The following is a 17,833-nucleotide window of genomic DNA, read 5'->3' as shown; positions in this document are numbered from 1 at the left end:
AACTGTGAGTCAATTAAACCTCTTTTGTTCATAAGTTACCCAGTCTCAGGTAGAATCTGTATACCAGTATAAGAATGGACTAATACATGCCTACAATTCAGTGTACCAGGGTGTATTATTTCATTTTCATGTTGCTGATAAAGACATACCCAAGACTGGGCAATTTACAAAAGAAAGAGGTTTATTGGACTTATAGTTCCTCATGGCTGGGGAGGCCTCACAATCATGGTAGAAGGTGAAAGGCACATCTCACATGGCAGCAGACAGGAGAACTTGTGCAGGGAAACTCCCCTTTTTAAAACCATCAGCTCTTGTTAGACTTATTCACTGTCATGAGAACAGCACAGGAAAGACCTGCCACATGATTCAGTTACCTCCCACTGGGTCCCTCCCACAACATATGGGAATTCAAGATGAGATTTGGGTGGGTGACACAACCAAACCATATCATTCCACCCCTGACCCCTTCTACATCTCATGCCCTCACATTTCAAAACGAATTATGTCTTCCCAACAGTCCCCCAAAGTCTTATCTCATTTCAGCATTGACTTAAAAGTCCACAGTCCAAAGTCTTATCTGAGACAAGGCAAGTCCTTTCTGTGTATGAAGTTGTAAAATCAAAAGCAAGTTAATTACTTCCTAGATACAATGAGAGTACAAGCATTGAGTAAATACAGTCATTCCAAATAGGAGAAATTGGCCAAAACAAAAGGGTTGTGGGTCCCACCCAAGTCCAAAATCCAACAGGACAGTCAAACCTTAAAGCTCCAAAACTATCTCCTTTGATTCCATGTCTCACATCTAGATCATGCTGAGGCAAGAGGTGGGTTCACATGGTCTTGGGCAGCTCCGCCCCTTTGGCTTTGCAGGGTACAGCCTCCCTTCTGACCACTTTCATGGGCTCGTGTTAAGTGTCTGTGGCTTTTCCAGGTGCATGGTACAAGCTGTTGGTGGATCTACCGTTCTAGGGTCTGGAGGACAGTGGTCCTCTTCTCATAGCTCCACTAGGCAGTGCCCCAGTAGGGACTCTGTGTGGGAGTGCCAACTCCACATTTCCCTTCCACACTGCCCTAGCAAACTTCTGTCTGGGCATCCAGGCATTTCCATATATCTTCTGAAATCTCAGTGGAGGTTCTCAAACCTCATTTCTTGACTTCTGTGCACCCGCAGGCTCAGCACCCTGTGGAAGCTGCCAAGGCTTGGGAATTGCACTCTCTGAAGCCACAGCCCAAGCTCTATGTTGGTGCCTTTCAGCCATGGCTGGAGCAGCTGGGACACAGGGCACCAAGTCCCTAGGATGCACACAGCATGGGGACCCTGGGCCTGGCCCATGAAACCACTTTTTCCTCCTAGGCCTCTGGGCCTGTGATAGGAGGGGCTGCTGTGAAGACCTCTGACATGCCCTGGAGACATTTTCCCAATTGTCTTGGGGACTAACATTCAGCTCCTAGTTATTTTTGCCAATTTCTGCAGCCAGCTTGGATTTCTCCTCAGAAAATGGAATTTTCTGTCACATTGTCAGGCTGCAAATTTTGTGAACTTTTATGCTCTGCTTCCTTGTTAATACTGAATGCCTGTAACAGCAGCCAAGTCAGCTCTTGAATGCTTTGCTACTTAGAAATTTCTTCCACCAGATACCCTAAATCATCTTTCTCACGTTCAAAGTTCCACAAACCTCTAGGTCAGAAGCAAAATGCTGTCAATCTCTTTTTTGCTAAAACATAACAAAAGCCACCTTTGCTCCAGTTCCCAACAAGTTTCTCATCTCCATTTGAGACCAGCTCAGACTGGATTTCACTGTCCATATCATTATGAGCATTTTGCTCAAAGCCATTAACAAGTCTCTAGGGAGTTCCAAACTGTCCCACATCTTTCTGTCTTCTTCTGAACCTCCAAACTGTTCCAACCTCTGCTTGTTACCCAGTTCCAAAGTCATTTCTACATTTTTGGGTATCTTTTCAGCAGCACCCCACTCTACTGGTACCAGTTTACTGTGTTAGTTTGTTTTCACGCTGCTGAAAAAAACATACTCCAGACTGGGCAATTTACAAAAGAAAGCAGTTTATTGGACTTACAGTTTCACATGGCTGGGGAGGCCTTACGATCATGGCAGAAGGTTAAAGGTACGTCTCACATGGCAGCAGACAAAGGAAGAGCACTTGAGCAGGGAAACTCCCCTTTTTAAAACCATCAGATCCCTTGAAACTTATTCATTCTCACAAGAACAGTACAGGAAAGACCTGCCCCATGATTCAATTATCTCCCCCCGGGTCCCTCCCACAACATGTGAGAACTCAAGATGAGATTTGGGTGGGGACACAGCCAAAGCATATCACAGCGATACAATAATGAAATAAAGTAATTCAGAAATTCTCACCCCCAATCGACATTCTGTTCTTTTGTGATAGACAGGGAATTAATAAGTAAAAATCAAGTAGTCCACGATGATCCGCACTAAAGAGAAGAATAACGTAGGAAAGGAGACTGGAACTATTGAGGGCAGGAAGCTAGTTGCAATTTTAGACAGGATGTTCTCAGCGTGAACGCATCTTTCTAGTGAGGATCTGAAGGAAGTAAGGAAGCTAGTTGTTCAGATACCTGGAGAAAGAGCAGTGAGGCTCAAGGAAAGGCAGTAGGAGGGGCTGAGGGGAAAATGTGCCTGACATGTTCAGGCCTAACAGGGAGGCTGCTGGGGATGGGCAGGTTGAACGACGGGGTAAGGCCGTGTGAGGGCCTTGTGGGGTTTCACTCCCAATGTGGTGAGAAGCCACTGGGAGGTTTTGCCCCCCAGGCCTGGATCTTGAATGTGTAGGAAAGGGTTAATTAAAAATTAAATTCAGCCATAAATGATGAAGCTGACCCAAAAGATTCAATTTTATTGAAGGAATGAAACTGGAATTGAGTGAGAAGTAAAATCTGGGCTTCATGGTTTGGGAGTCATCTGTGAGAAGTTGTAGTTAAATTTTGAAGATGGATGCAGAATTCTGAGGAGACGTTTTTGAAGGAAACGAGAGGAGGAACCAAAGTCTGTGCCCTAGCGATGCTCTTCCCTGCTCCTGGGCACTGGAGGGAGAGTCCTGTGTGAGCCTTAAAATGGTAATAGTGGTCCACTTCCTTTTTCTTTTTATTGTTTTCTTTTATGGGGTTGTTTTCTAGGAGATCTCCAGTATTCTTTCGTAGACTTCTTATAAGGTAAAATTACGGAAGAAGGAAGGAAAAGTAACTGGAAGAATGTATGATGTTGACTTTGTGTTGACCCACCAACTCATTCTTTTATGGAGGAAAGGGGTGGGCAAGTGGCTGGCTTCTATGATTTAGAATTACAAGCAAAAACTGTTATATAAAGACTCTAATTTCTATGACGTTAGCCCTAAAGAAACCCTCAAGAGTATTAAAGTCTGAGACCTATATTAATTTCAATTTATTCTCCTTTTTGTATCATCTTTCTTACTATTATGCTTAAACATTCTTCAGTCACAGTTATCAAAAGCATACTTTGTTCATTTTAATTTTTGTTTTATATATAAGAAGATAGAGGTACTTGCAAATCTAAATGTTTTCACAAGTTGAATTGTGTGACTTTCATACCAAGCCTCTGTTGTTTGTTGTTTGTTTTTCAAAAATAAAACATTATGTTATAGCCAGGACCAAAACCAAAATTTCACAGGCTATTTCTTCTGCCAAAGAAACATTGCCCTCTCTTAGTTTAAGATGTCAAAACACTTAGCAATGTTTTCTGCCTAATTTTGGAATGTTGCTTTCTGATTCTGAATTGGAACAGTTTGCCCTGAAATTGCATAGATATGCATTTTGCCCATAAGTGAATGTATACAGCTGATTTCTCGTGTGACTTTCAGATGAAAGTCAGAGTTAAAATGGAAAATTGCTGTAGGAAGCTGGCACGTTTTTAAATTCCTGAGTGGTTTTGGGGGGAATAAAACCTCTTTCCATTCCGGGCTGCATGGAAAATATTAAACTCCTTTTAAGTAACTGGGAGATGAGATGAGTATTATGGATTTTCATCTTTTTCTCCTGAGTTCTTGTGATTCAAATCCTGTTCCTGTTGCAGTGTTATTCTGCATTAAAGATCTTGACTGCTGAGATTGAACCATTATTTTCTTACTTATTTTACCTTCAACTTGTTTGGTGCTATGAGAATATTCAATATATAGCTTTTTGTTGCAGAGATTTTAGCAGCATTAGTTCATCTTGACTGATGCCCTTGACTTCAGAGTATAAATAGAAAAATAGAGATAGGTGACAAGGATTGATTAGCTATCCTCATTCTAAGTGAAACAGTAAACCTAGCTAGATAAATCACAGCTCAAAAGCCTGGAGAATGCATGGTAAAAGAAATAAAGGTAGTGCGTATATGTGTGTATGTGCTTAATAGTGAAGTTTTCTAAAAGAGGTACAAGCACAAAAATTCTGTCTGGTCTGTTCTACTGTCTTTCAGTTTTTATTTTTAAACACTTAAGGGTTTAAATAACCTATGGAATTATTATTTGCTTTTTCTTTTTTTTAAATAATTTTTTTAAGTAAAAGAAAACTGAGACCAATGTCATTGCCTTTTTAAGTCAGATATATGTGTGTGTATATACATCTGTGTGTGAGAGTGTGTGTGTATGTATGTATGTATATATGCACGTATATGCATATACACACATATTACTTTATTAGACTTTAATTGTAGGATTGGAAGGGCTCAGGGGAGATCACCTGATTTTTTTTCTCTGGCACTTTTAAGCTATTTAAGCATTTTAATAGTGTTTACTCTGTGCCAGGCAGTGTTCTGAGCACTTGATATATATGAACTCATTTAACTCTGACATTCAGCCAAAGAGATACATCTATTATTATCCCCACACACCATACAAGGAAATTGAGGTTCACAGAAGTTCAGCGTCTCACTCCATGAGAAATGAAGCTGGGATTTTAACCCAGGCATCAAGGCTGTGCCTTCAGCCCTTATATTAGCACCTGCCCCTCTCCCTCTCCTCCTCTTCTTTCTAGACTTTCCAGTTCAAAGGGTCAGTTTTCACTCTGACTTCCCCTTTACCTGATGTGGTTTCTTCAGCCTATAGTTTAAGGCTTTTTCAGTTTGTTTTCCTTTATTCTTTTCTTGAACCTGGTGAAGAACAACCCTTCTCCACATCTCCATCCGTCACTGCTGCTCCATTCTTTCACCCTCCTCCTCCTTGGTTATATTCTCCAGCCTCCAAACCATTTCTGAATTCTTAAGTTATATTTCATCAGGATTAGAAGCTGCTGTTATAATGATGGCTTGTCCAGTTCTGAGTAAGATAGTATTAATAGCACAATTAACCTCATAGTATATATATATATATATATATATATATATATATATATATATATATGAACTTGATTCCTGTTTGCCACATCTTTTTTCTCCTGTATTTGCAAAGATACATTCTTCTTGCATTAAGAGTTGCTATTAGTGATGCCATGCTGTGCAGTCATGAATATTTCTCAGCTTTTCCAAGACCTTTGAATTTTAACAATAATTCATAAACATGCTTGCCTTTCTGTGGACATTTTATAGGGTTTATTGAGGTTATTTATGGAAGTTTATAACTGTGTCCTAGGATCTCCTGGCTCTTGAGACACACTGCTGTTAATATGTTGAATGTGTAAATTTCCATTTAGTGTGGAACTGTCAAAGACAGTTGTATGATTCAATTTGATAAATGGGTCCTTTGGGCCAGCTGTCGGGGCATTATCTTTCCAACTGAATCCCAGGTAAGAGAATAAAGAATGGAATACCATCCTGCACCCAGCACTCTTCACCCATATCCCCCACACTCCCTCTCTACTTAGTTTCATCTAGCAGAGCCTCCATTCTCTTACTGAAGATGAAATCATGCTGATGAGTTCTATCCTTCCTAAGCCAAAGATAATTATTACCTGATTATCTGGTACCACACAATATTAAGTTTGTAAAAGTGAGTTTACCTTGATTGCTGCTGCATTTTATTGAGTAAACAACAATTCCACCAGATTGTAATTTGCAAATTCAGCTTTTTTCCCCTCTATCTTTAACCTTCTACAATAATGTTTAACATTTAGTCTGAGGTGACTGGGGTGGGTAATGAACAGTCTGCCTTGTCTGTTTTTCTTGACTATGCTGCTGGGTTTTATTATTATTACAGGTGTTGCTAGGTTAGAATTATTTCCGCCTATACTGGGGACTTGCTGCTTTAGGATCTTGGAGAGTTCACCTGTTCCTTTCTTTGAAAACTTTGCGTGATTGCTGAAATTCAGTCTATAATATGTCCATTAGTGCAATATTTTAACTGGCATATTTATGCCCTTATAACTTTCTACCCAGACTGTGAGAACTTTGGCCAGTGGATTGGCGGTAAAGGGAGTGTTTTTCCTTCCAGCTGGGGAGCTTACGTGTTCCTAAGCATCCTATTCTTGCCTCTGTTTTATCATGATAGTATTGTAATTTAGCTCTTTCTCTATATGTCTCCCCCACCTCAAGGAAATTCTCAAAGACTGTGAGTGCGCAGTCCAGGGCTTGGCTTCGTGATGTTCTATAGGGCTAATCTTACGCTCTCCCTTTTTTATTCCAAACTTAATTTAACATAGGGCTATTAGTTGTAATCCAAGGAACCTCTTAGTTTTGAAAGGATTTTAATGATTGTCCAAGGGGCTTATATTCCATACATGTATATGTTTGAAAAAATACTACTACTTAGCAGTGGACTCGCAACCAAACTTTTTGGAACACAACTACTTTTAGCCCAGTTTTACACTTCTGTCCAGGTACATAGTAGAGATGCCATGAATACAGAGTTATATTGAATTCCTTTATAATAATAATGCAAGGGAAAAGGATTATCTGGTTGAGGAAGGGGATGAGGCAAGGATTATTGCAATGACAGCCTATGGATGAGGGGAAAGTTGAGATTGAGGTAGGCATGTCATCAGAGGACCACACCATACCAATTTGAGTGGTCACAGGCATTCTAGGAGTTAGAGCCGGAGATGTTAGCAGAGGTGTGAATAGAGGTAGGGCCTATGATGATAATAGATGGAGTCCTGAGAATGGAAGTTTTATATGGGATGACAAGGAAAGACACAGTATGGGGAGAAGGTGTAGAACTCAGGAGATAATGGCCAGCCTGGAAGGAGGACAGTGGTAGTTGGTTGTTGGCCACCATAGCAATGGAAAAAGGGCAAGAAGAGAGGCAATCCCTTAAGCAGCAAGGGGTTGTTGCAGGGATGGGGAAAGGGAGTGTTCTGGGACCCTGATGACTTTGGCAGCAGCCGGTAGTGTTGGGGCTGTTCTGTGAATTGTATATGGTCAACCAGTGATTGATGCTTAAATTGTATGTAGTCATGGGGAACTTGTCACTGGCCAAAGAATGGAGTAACACGTTTGGCTTAGCTTGCCAAGAATGAGATCATATTTGACCATAATGCTGAACAAACAGGATTCAAAGGGTAGATCAGAGTTTTAATTTACTCCGTTCTCCTCTCCTTCGGTAACTATTCAAACCATTCTGTGGAGCTGAGTTTTCTGTTCCTGGATGAAATCTTAGACAAACTTGTTTGCTTCACTAACTTCTCTCAGATTAAAAGCAAAAAATAGTTCAAAACTTGTATTCGTAAACACACAGTCTTGGTTCATTAATTGTTCTGCCTGGTCTAGTCCAGGACAGTTCATTCAAAGGTAAGGCTTCTCCCTCCTGTCCAGCTCCTGCTTGCTGTAGGTGTGGAGCCTGCAGTGGGAAGGAGAGTTGTGGTAGGCCTCTTCTCCCCAGTTCTCTCCCGAACACGTCTACTCTTCATCCCTACTCACCAGGCAACTCTGGATTCTTCAGAGTAGACTGGGTGGGGAGGAAGGATAAAGGGCAGAAAGGTCTTACAGAACCGAACGTCGGTTTGCGCTGGGTTCTTCTGGCTGTGGCTGATGGTGAACCTGACTGGTTCTTTTGTGGACCCTTTTATAAATTCTTCGGAGGGTCCCTCCCTTCTCTGTTTCTGTGCTTCTCTAGTCTGTTTTCCTTGACATGGGAGGAGGAAGGAGATACAGCTCCTGTTTCATCCCAGTGGTATGCTGCTGAGGTCTCCTTATGGATCCAGACAGCCTTAATTCAGATGCAGATCATGTTGACTTTGTAGTCCTTAGGGAATATTTAGGAGAAAATACCCTTCTAGGGTCTGAGAGAGAAGCCAGAGGTGGAAGTATAGATGGAGGGGTAACTGCTGTGCAGATGATGGTTGAAAGTCATGAGATTGAACAGGGTTGCCCAGGAAGACAGGAAAAAAAAATCTCAAAAAGACACTTGCATTTAGGAGGCCTAGAAGGAAAGGGCGCAGGCAAAGAAGGAGGAAGCATCATTCAGAGTACTGGCTTTAGAAAAGGGCAGGCTGGATGGGAGTCAGCCCAGAATTATGCCTATTAGTATGTCTGTTCTTTACCTGGAAAGGGGAACTTAAAATACAGATGTTTTTATTTAAATTGTGTAAGGACTCTGCACCATTTTCTTCCTGTTGTAGAAATTGATGTTAATTTTACTTTTAAATTTCTAATTCTTTGAAGACAAAAACTTTAACTCTTTTTTTTCCAGTTGTTTATGAACACAGATCAAGATTAGAGAAATCCTTGCAAAAGGAAAGACTTGAACATAAAAAAGCAAAAGAAGGTAAGTAAATAAATACTTTGTGTTCTGTTTTTCCAGTACTCTTCTTTGACGTATCGTATACTTGGTTTACTGTTTTTTTTTTTTTTTTTTTTTTGGCTAAGATATTTCTCAAATCAACCCAAAGTCAGATAGGTGGACAGAGAAAAACATGTCAAGTAATATGTTATGCATTGTGCAATAATCCTTATACAGGATTGGATTTAGAATATTCTATTCAGTTTATGCCACCATGTGATAGCTCATATATTGGTTATACTTATTATTTCAGGAATAACATATAATTTTTCATCTGAGTATTAAACAGGTATATTACTTACACCTGGAACTTCTGTCCACAGATATCCAGGGGGCGGGGGGCGGGGGAAATTAACAGCATGCATTGTCCAGAATATGACAAATTTTATACACACACGCATGTATGTATACCGTAATGAATTGATCCCATTGTCCATTATATTTTAAGTTATGCACCTGTTTTTTACCTTGTGAAAGTTTTTATTGACACATCACTTGATTCAGTTTGAAAGTTAACATTTAGGTCAGCCACTAGGCAATGCTGTCAGTTTTTAATCGGAATTTTTCCATAAAACACAGGCCTTATACAGCTGATGATTTGAAGTTATCTGCATTCTGATATTTATTTATTCATGTTTTATGATACGTCTTGAAATTTAAGTGAAGTATTCTGTCTGCCTACCTTGGTGGGAAGGAAGAGGATAGCAGAGGAGGGGCAGTATTGGTTAGGACCTTTTACTTGGATTGAGCCTGTGTGAAGAATAGAAATTCAGCATCATTAAAATGTTTTGATAAGGTTTGGATTCTCCTTGTCTTCAAATGCAGAGTGATTTTATAGAGCCATCTAGTGGATAATAAAGTTTTCAAAGCATTAAAGATGGCTTGGCTGGCTCGATGTCTGTTTTCAGGGACTGAATGATTTTAGTGTGCCATCTAGTGGATAGCGATAAATCACCTCTGTCTTCAGATGTGCTCCATTTTTTCCCTCCTAAATTTCAAGGAGAGTTATCACAGAGATATTTTAAAAGCACTTTTAATCTATTGGCTATAATTTGGATTTTGTGGATGCAAGATTTACAGCTGTAAGGTAAAGAGGAAGATGTATGTTTTTTGCAGTTCTTTCTAAACCAGTGAGAGCCAAATAAAGTATGTAAATCACCAAGTAGATTGTTTTAAACCTAAAACACTTTTGCAAGCCTGAGTAAAATTTGCCTTTATTTCTTTAGATGTTTAGAATCTGTATAGTGAATTATCACTGTTTTTTTCCATCTTGTATTTTCTAGATTTTCTTGTTTATAAGTTAGAAGCACAAGAAACATTAAATAAAGGAAGGGTAAGTTTTGGGGTTTTTTTTGGTTGTTTTCCTTAATTTGTTTTCATAAAACTTGAAAGAGAGAGAAATATAGGTGCAAACTCTTTTACTTTGTTGATCCTTGGGGTTATCGGACTGACATACTTTTTATTTATTTGTAGTTTTTGGCTGCCAAAACATTCTAAGAGGAAGACTTTAAAAATTGTTTTAAAACTTACCTTTACTTATCACATTATTGATAATAGGGATAAACTGGGAATAACCTTAATGTTCAACTATAAAAAGAAGATTATTTCATTTATTTGTTTGCAGTCTCTCTTTTTTATAAAATACAAGATTTATTTCAGTTTGCCTTCACATGTGTAGCATCCAACACAGGACCTGGCCTAGAGTTTGCATTTAAGAACATTTGTGGAATGGGTGAAGGGATGAATGATATTGGCATTTAAAAATATTTTAAAGTCCAAATTAACTGGGTAAAAGCTAGTCTTTTTCTTACTCTGAGAAAAGTATATAAGCATTAATTGAAAAACGTTGATATTTTGGGGTATTAAAACTAAGAAGAAGCCAAGCGAGTTGGCTCACTTCTGTAATCCCGAAACTTTGGGAGGCTGAGGCAGGGGGATTGCCTGAGATCAGGAGTTTGAGACCAGCCTGTGCAAAATAGCAAGACTTCAAAGTACAAAATATTAGTTGGACGTGATGGTACACATGCCTCTATTCCCAGCTACTTGAGAGCTGAGGCAGAAGATCACTTGAGCTTAGGAGTTTAAAACTTCAATGAGCTACGATCCCACCACTGTACTCCAGCCTGGGCAACAGGCCAGACCCTATCTCAAAATAAAAAAACTGAGAAGAGTCACTTCCTTTGGTAGCCCAGGAGGCCATCAGCTTTCAACTCTTACTTGCTTTTAAAAGCACTAACCAAAACTGTGTGCACTTGTAATTTCCTTACAAATTAAAGCAGTAAAGTGAGGTAGCAAAAATGCAGTTCATTTTAGAAGTTATAAAAATATGAAAAAATGGCATGAGTGTATACTTGTGCTGGCAGGGTAAAGTGAGGGATATGGTACCTAAACATAAACAACATAGCATAGGGAGGGACAACAATCAGGTGTCTTTTGCATACTGACTGGTTATGGCTACCCGGGACTCTCGGGTCCATATGTGAAGATGCCCCTCAGGAACACAAAGATATACTCCTGGAACCTGCAGCTCAGGACATGTAGTTAAGCCAGAGACTTAGGCTCAGGTTTCAATCCTGGGTCTGCTACTTAATGAAATGTTTGCTCTTGGCGGGTTCCTAATCTTTACTCAGTTTCTCACTCTGTAAAATAGAGCCTCACTGGGGTAAAATCATGTATGTAGAATTTCTTACCCGCTGAAGTTCAGGGTAAGACAGTGCCTTTTCTCTTCCCCCTTAAAGGCATGCTCAGCTTGTGAGGCCCGCTCCTCATTGGTTTATTTCTTCCTCCCTCTTACTTCAAGCACCCAGCACATATAGTAGCCCTGCGCAGTGACTCGGTGACTCTGTGTCGCAGGACAAGTTCGTGTGTCTGGGCTCCAGTTCTTCTGAATATGAAAGTGGAAGGAAATCATCTCTAAGGGCTCTGTCAAGCTACCATTTTATGATTTCATATCCTGCTTTTTTATTCTAAAATCTAGCAAACTAAGGGGAATGTTAAAACTTCATTTCTCTGTTAAATCGATGGCTCCAGCGACATCTTGGTTCAAGTGTAGAATTCATTTTACTGTAGGCAAGTGAAATAAATGAAGTTATATTTTAAAGTACTTTAAGCTGTGTTTAACAAGAGAGCCATATTTATCTTTGTGCTTTCTTTTTTTTTATTTACAGCAAGATTCCAATAGCAGATACAGTGCACTGAATGTCCAACATCAGATGTTGAAAGTGAGTAATCTAAAGTTGTTATTTATGAATAAAAGAAAGGATTAACTAATACTTGAACTGACTATTGGCCTTTAAAGTGATTAAAGATAAAGTTTCCAGAAGTTGATTTGTATCATAATGTGGCATATTAAAATCATATTTGGCTAAAAATTATATATAGTTGTAATGGCTCATCATATTTATCACTCGATTACATAGAACATTTTAAAATTATTACATATTTTCTTATAAATCAGGCTCTTGGTTACCTCATTTTTAATTTTCTTCTTCTCTCTATCCATTAGGGTTTTATGTTCATTTACTTTCTCACAGTGGTTTTTCCTTAGACATTTTCTTTTATCTTACACAGACTGGAGGCTGTAGAACTATTAAAATGCTTCCTTCTTGTTACTAATATTTAATAAATGTCCTTTTACTTACCACGGGAACATAATTTATTATTTAAAGATTCTCCTTCCTTGGTCCTTGAGTAAAACTCATTATTGTGTGTCAGGAAGAGAATCATTGTTTCTGTCAAGCTGGAAGAGACAGGCAGCTTGCAGTTATGCCCTTCGCAGCATGCAGATCATGCCAGCATCTCCACCCCACCAGGCCTCCACCTCGCTTTCTGTTTGCTCTTGTCTTTCCCTCTAATATCGGTAGGGCATGCACTTTTTATTGAAACCGGAATCTTTTCTTATTATCAAGAGAGCGGTAAATGAATTAAAGCAAAGCGTGCTTTCACATTAAGCACTTGGAGACTGTAGCGTTTATCTGGATCATGATTACATTGTAGAGTTATAATCAGAAATAAGGTAAATAAAAGTCAATTCTCTAAACAGTTGATTACTATTTCCAAAGGGAAAAGTCTCATTTACTCTCTCTCTTTTAAACTGAGTTACCAGAAAGGCTGAAATACCAAAGAAGAAAAATTAAAGGCATTGCTGGGAAAACATCAGCTCAAAAGAGGAAATCCATAATACCCAGGGAGGGATAATTTTGCCATTAGCCTTACCTTGTTTCCACAGTAATTTGTGTCCCTGGGAATTTTCCCACATTTTTCCCTTTTCCATCTCTCATGCTAACTTCTTAAAAATTAAGAGGAAAATTATCTTTGGCTGTGATCCCAACTGTTCATTTGAAATCCAGGGTAAATGGAGGGAAGCTGCACAAATTAAAGCAACTTGAGAAAAACGAAGCCTATTTCTTCATTTGTTCATGCTTTCTTGCTTTCATTTGTTTTTGTTTACTGTGCTGTCAAGAAATAAACTCTCATATACTTCAGAGAATGTATATTTCTACTCAAGTTTTCATCTTTGCAGAGCCAACACGAGGAGCTAAAGAAACAGCACAGTGACTTGGAAGAGGAACATCGCAAACAAGGGGAAGACTTCAGTAGAACATTTAATGACCATAAGCAAAAATACTTGCAGCTGCAGCAAGAAAAAGAACAAGAACTTTCTAAGCTAAAAGGTATTTGGAAATCTAATTAGCTAGTTTATCTCTACATAAGTACTGATATTAATGTTTCAGTGCAACTGTAGACTGTTGTTTTGAGTGGTGATTGATATACATTTATCATGTGGTCCTTTACCAGCCACTTTTTCTTTGTAACATTTCACATGTGTCTTCATCTATTTGGGTTTGTTTAGGGAAACAGAATAGACTATGTAGTGTATTCTGTTATATCGTAGATTATTCTGTTGTATCTCAGTGGGGCACGTGGCCCTGTTGAGTAAGACAATTTTTCTCTTAACTGAGTTGTGAGACATATAGCATCTCTGATCCTTACCCACTAAATGCTATAATGTTTCTCAGTTACTGCCACAATCAAAACTTGCTCCATATATTTCTAAAAATCTCCAAGGGAGCAGAGACTTGCTGTTGATTGCCAATAGTAACTGAAAAAAGCTCAAGTTCTACAGTCAGACTGCACAGGTGAATCTTGGCTTCTTTACTAGCTGTGTGACCATGGGTTAGGTTGTGTGACAACTGTGGGCTTCATTGTCTTACCTGTAAAACTGGGATAATCATAAAAATATCAACCTTGTGGAACTGGTGTGAGAAATAATTTACATAAAGCATCTAGAATCGTTGCTCATAAATTTGCTACCCATCAACATCTGTGTCAGGTATTTTCATAGTAATATGGAACAAAATATATCACTTTTCTGAGTGCATGTGAGTCCTGGAGAAAGAAACCAGTGCATTCTACAATGAAATATTTAGGTGAACTCCAGATTAATCACAAGACACACGTCATCTTCCCCACTTTCTACTGGGCACGGTGGCTCACGCCTATAATCCTAGCACTTAGGCGGGTAGATCACTTGAGGTCAGGAGTTAAAGACCAGCCTGGCCAACATGACAAAACTCCGTCTATACTAAAAATACAAAAATTAGCCGGGCATGGTGGCGCATGCCTGTAATCTCAGCTATTTGGGAGGCCAAGGCAGGAGAATCGCTTGAACCCAGGAGATGGAGGTTCTTTCAGTGAGCCAAGATTGCACTAAAATTAAATGCATTGCTGGGGCATTGCACTGCACTCTGACCTGGGCGACAGAGAGAGACTGTCCAAAAAAAAAAAAAAAAAAAAAAAAGGGTGCTAAATGAGTTTAAAGTGAGATAATTGGTTTTCAGAGGCGTATGGTGCATGCAAAAACAGTGGTCAAGTCCAAATAATGTTTGTAGTTTAGTTCATTGTAGTGACCCAGTTTCCTGGTTTTGGTAATGTACTATATTTATATAAGATGTCATCATGATGGGAAGCTGGGTGTTGGGTCCTTAGGACCACTCTATACGTTTTTTGCAACGTTTCTCTATAAGCATTTCAAAAGAAGTAAGTTACAACAAAAAGACATGCAGGAGTTAGTCTTGAGGCAGTACTACAAAGGGTTAAGGGTCTATGCTTTCTGATTATTTTTATGTATCTTTAAAATTTTAAATTACTTTAAAAAATTTGACTGAAATGCTGAAGGTTTGTTTTTAATTTGTGAAGAGATTCAAATCTGAATACACCTACCCATTACATTTTATTCCTAAGGGTTTGCTTATTAACATAAACATCTCATATTTAATTCCTAGGTAACGAAAATTCCTTATCTTTTGTCTATAATGCAAAAGTTACTTAAAAGCATTTAAAGTACTGAACCAGAATGGATTGAGATGTCCAGCTAAAAACATGCTACATCCCAATACAATTTTTGTTGATTTTGAATATTATGTTGTCTGAGTTCAAAGTAAATTCTAAAATAAGTTATAGGTGGCTTTAGATATGAAAATAATAGAAACAGAATCCTGGAAGTTTCAAGACTTTATGTGTGATCCTTCTTTTTCTAAAATAGAAACTGTATACAATTTGAGAGAAGAGAATAGACAACTAAGGAAAGCACACCAAGACATACATACACAGCTTCAAGATGTCAAGGTAAAAGCCAAACGTTTCAGTATTTAGTGTTTGTCTGCTGTACTTGGTAGAATGACTTTAAAAGTCATTCCCTAATTGGCCTGCTTTACAAATCCACATTGTTGTTGTGGGCTTTGCATTAACTAGAGTGTACCTAATATTTTTACCACTTCAGCATTGTAAGCTAAAAGATGTTCTGAAAATCTAAATGTTCTCATTAATACTGAAATTATTATCATGCTAAATAGTTACATTTTAATAAGCTTTTTATTTATAAAAGTTTACTAATAATGAGAGGTTTGTTTATTTGGTTTTGATTTAATTATAAATAAATGATTATGGTATTTGGGTAGCACATTTTAGATTTTGGAATACTACATAAAGTGTGGTGTTCTCTCTACAATGATTTTTAAACTTAACACATGCTGCTACAACAACAAATAAATAAGCAAGTAACGTTTGGGTAGCCATATCACGATCAGCCAAAGAAGAATTTGTCATAGAATGTTAAAGCTCAACATGTAAAATTCTTTTTTGTGTAGCAACAACATAAGAATTTACTCTCGGAGCATGAACAACTTGTAGTGACTTTGGAAGACCACAAGAGTGCACTAGCTGCTGCACAGGTTAGAAGGGTAGCAGCCTCTGTGGGTTCTTTTTACAAGTCTGCTTAACATTTCTCAATTCCTTTATGCATGTAGTCTCTTACAAGCCAATCTTCAGTGAGTTCCTTAGGACAGAGCTATCCTAATCCTGAGAACCATGCATGCTTTCAAAGTTCAGTTAATAAAACATTAAATAAACTTTTGATTATTTTTTGCACTGGTTGTGCAGTACATTTATGATCATTTCTTTTCACTCCAGTCCCTACATGCAGTAGTCTCATACTTGTTTAAATCACAGAAATGATCTCACATATGTGGTCTTTTGCAACTACCTGATCTGTGTTGACTCTTGGTGTTGTATCTATAGGATTTTATGCTGCTAGCTACCGAAATAAACTGTTGTCAGACTTTTTCTTCTGTGTCTGCCTTGCTCCCAGCATTCTAGCCTGCACACCCTCCTTTTGGAACGAGGCTTATGTGTTGTTGGTCAAATTACAGAAAAGAAGAAGAGTCAACAGAGAAGGAAAAATAAGAGTCATAAGCTCCATTTGTTCAAACCTAGAACAGCCCCTGGCACAAGGCAGGCCCTCAGTATATATTTACTGAATGAACAGGGGAACAAATACAAGTGTTGGAGAGCTTATTAAAGCCATTTCATGCTAAGTGTTATGCGGCTTTCTAGTAGAAGCAAGGAGACAGGAATGGCTAGTTTAGTTGCTGCTATAAACTAGATCTTCACTTTTATTCCTACTGGAGGAATTATGATAAAAGAGCAAAGGTAAACTATCTGTGCTCATCAGGAAATCCATGTTGGTTTTCTTTTCTTTATAAAATTATTAAAAGGTAAAATTTTCTGTCCCTGACCCATCTCAGAGGCTGTAGCATCTGTGTTTGTGAGATTCCTTTTCTAGACAGTCATTGATTAGGTATCTCCTCCTAACCTGTAGTTGTGTAGTGATTTTTTTACATGTGTATAAATGAAATTGACATCAGGGATCATTTCATTTCACATCTTTTTTATAAAAAATTTTGTCAAGTGTTATTTTATATAGGCTGTTCTTACTATAAATGTGACAAACTGATTTGAGTGCTCTGTGTGCTGTAATGGCCATAAATGTTAGACTGAGCAACAATTTGAAAATCCATAAAAAGATAAGTAAAATCATTTATTTGATGACCAAAACCAAATTCTGGAGTAGCACCCTGACAATATTACTGACAGGGTTTTATAATAGAAAAAAAAAATTTGGCCGGGCACGGTGGCTCATGCGTGTAATCCCAGCACTTTGGGAGGCTGAGGCGGGCAGATCACCTGAGGTCAGGAGTTTGAGACCAGCCTGGCCAACATGGTGAAACCCCGTCTCTACTAAAAATACAACAATTAGCCAGGCATGGTGGTGTGCGCCTGTAATCTCAGCTACCCAGGAGGCTGAGGCAGAGTCACTGGAACCCAGCGGGGCAGAGGCTGCAGTGAGCCGAGATTGCACCACTGTGCTCCAGCCTGGGTGACAGAGCAAGACTCCATCTCAAAAAAAAAAAAAAATTTTTCTTTTTAACTTAACCTATGGTTATAATATTCTCTTTATTGAAATATCTGTTTTTGGGAGAATGCTGAAGGTTTGTCCTGCCTTAAAAAAAGGTGTCAGAACTAGGTGCAATCCTTAATTAGAGTCATACGTGTTAGTCACTTGGGACTGCTATAACAAAACACCCTAGACTGGGTGGCTTGTAAACTATGGAAATGTATTTCTCACAGTTCTGGAGGCTGGAAGTCCTAGATCAGGGTGCCAGCATGGTCAGACTCTGGTGAGGGCCCTGTTCTTCCAGGTTGCAGACTGTTGAATTCTCCTTGTATCTTCACATGGCAGAAAGTAGACCAAGAAAACTCTCCTGGATCCCTTTACAAGGGCTCTAATCCCATTCTGGAGGGC

At 38.8% G+C, this 17,833-nt stretch overlaps 1 protein-coding gene across 5 annotated transcripts in view; it reads left to right on the top strand.

Moving 5' to 3' along the window:
- Positions 1-17,833, top strand: part of LOC105466107 (golgi integral membrane protein 4) — an 85,009-nt gene that overhangs the window by 43,371 nt on the left and 23,805 nt on the right. For 3 of the 5 annotated variants that reach the window (XM_011715059.2, XM_024788035.2, XM_024788034.2), the window contains exons 2-6: positions 8,602-8,676; positions 9,975-10,024; positions 11,859-11,912; positions 13,214-13,364; positions 15,236-15,318. In XM_011715059.2, coding sequence (XP_011713361.2) covers positions 8,602-8,676; positions 9,975-10,024; positions 11,859-11,912; positions 13,214-13,364; positions 15,236-15,318 — 413 coding nt within the window. Of the gene's footprint in view, positions 1-8,601; positions 8,677-9,974; positions 10,025-11,858; positions 11,913-13,213; positions 13,365-15,235; positions 15,319-15,839; positions 15,924-17,833 lie in introns of all 5 variants that reach the window. The other 2 variants (XM_011715053.2, XM_011715046.2) reach the window with 1 other exon arrangement.

Source organism: Macaca nemestrina, chromosome 2 (assembly GCF_043159975.1).
Source record: "Macaca nemestrina isolate mMacNem1 chromosome 2, mMacNem.hap1, whole genome shotgun sequence".
Lineage (NCBI taxonomy): Eukaryota > Metazoa > Chordata > Mammalia > Primates > Cercopithecidae > Macaca > Macaca nemestrina.
This window is presented reverse-complemented; position numbering and strand designations above follow the sequence as displayed.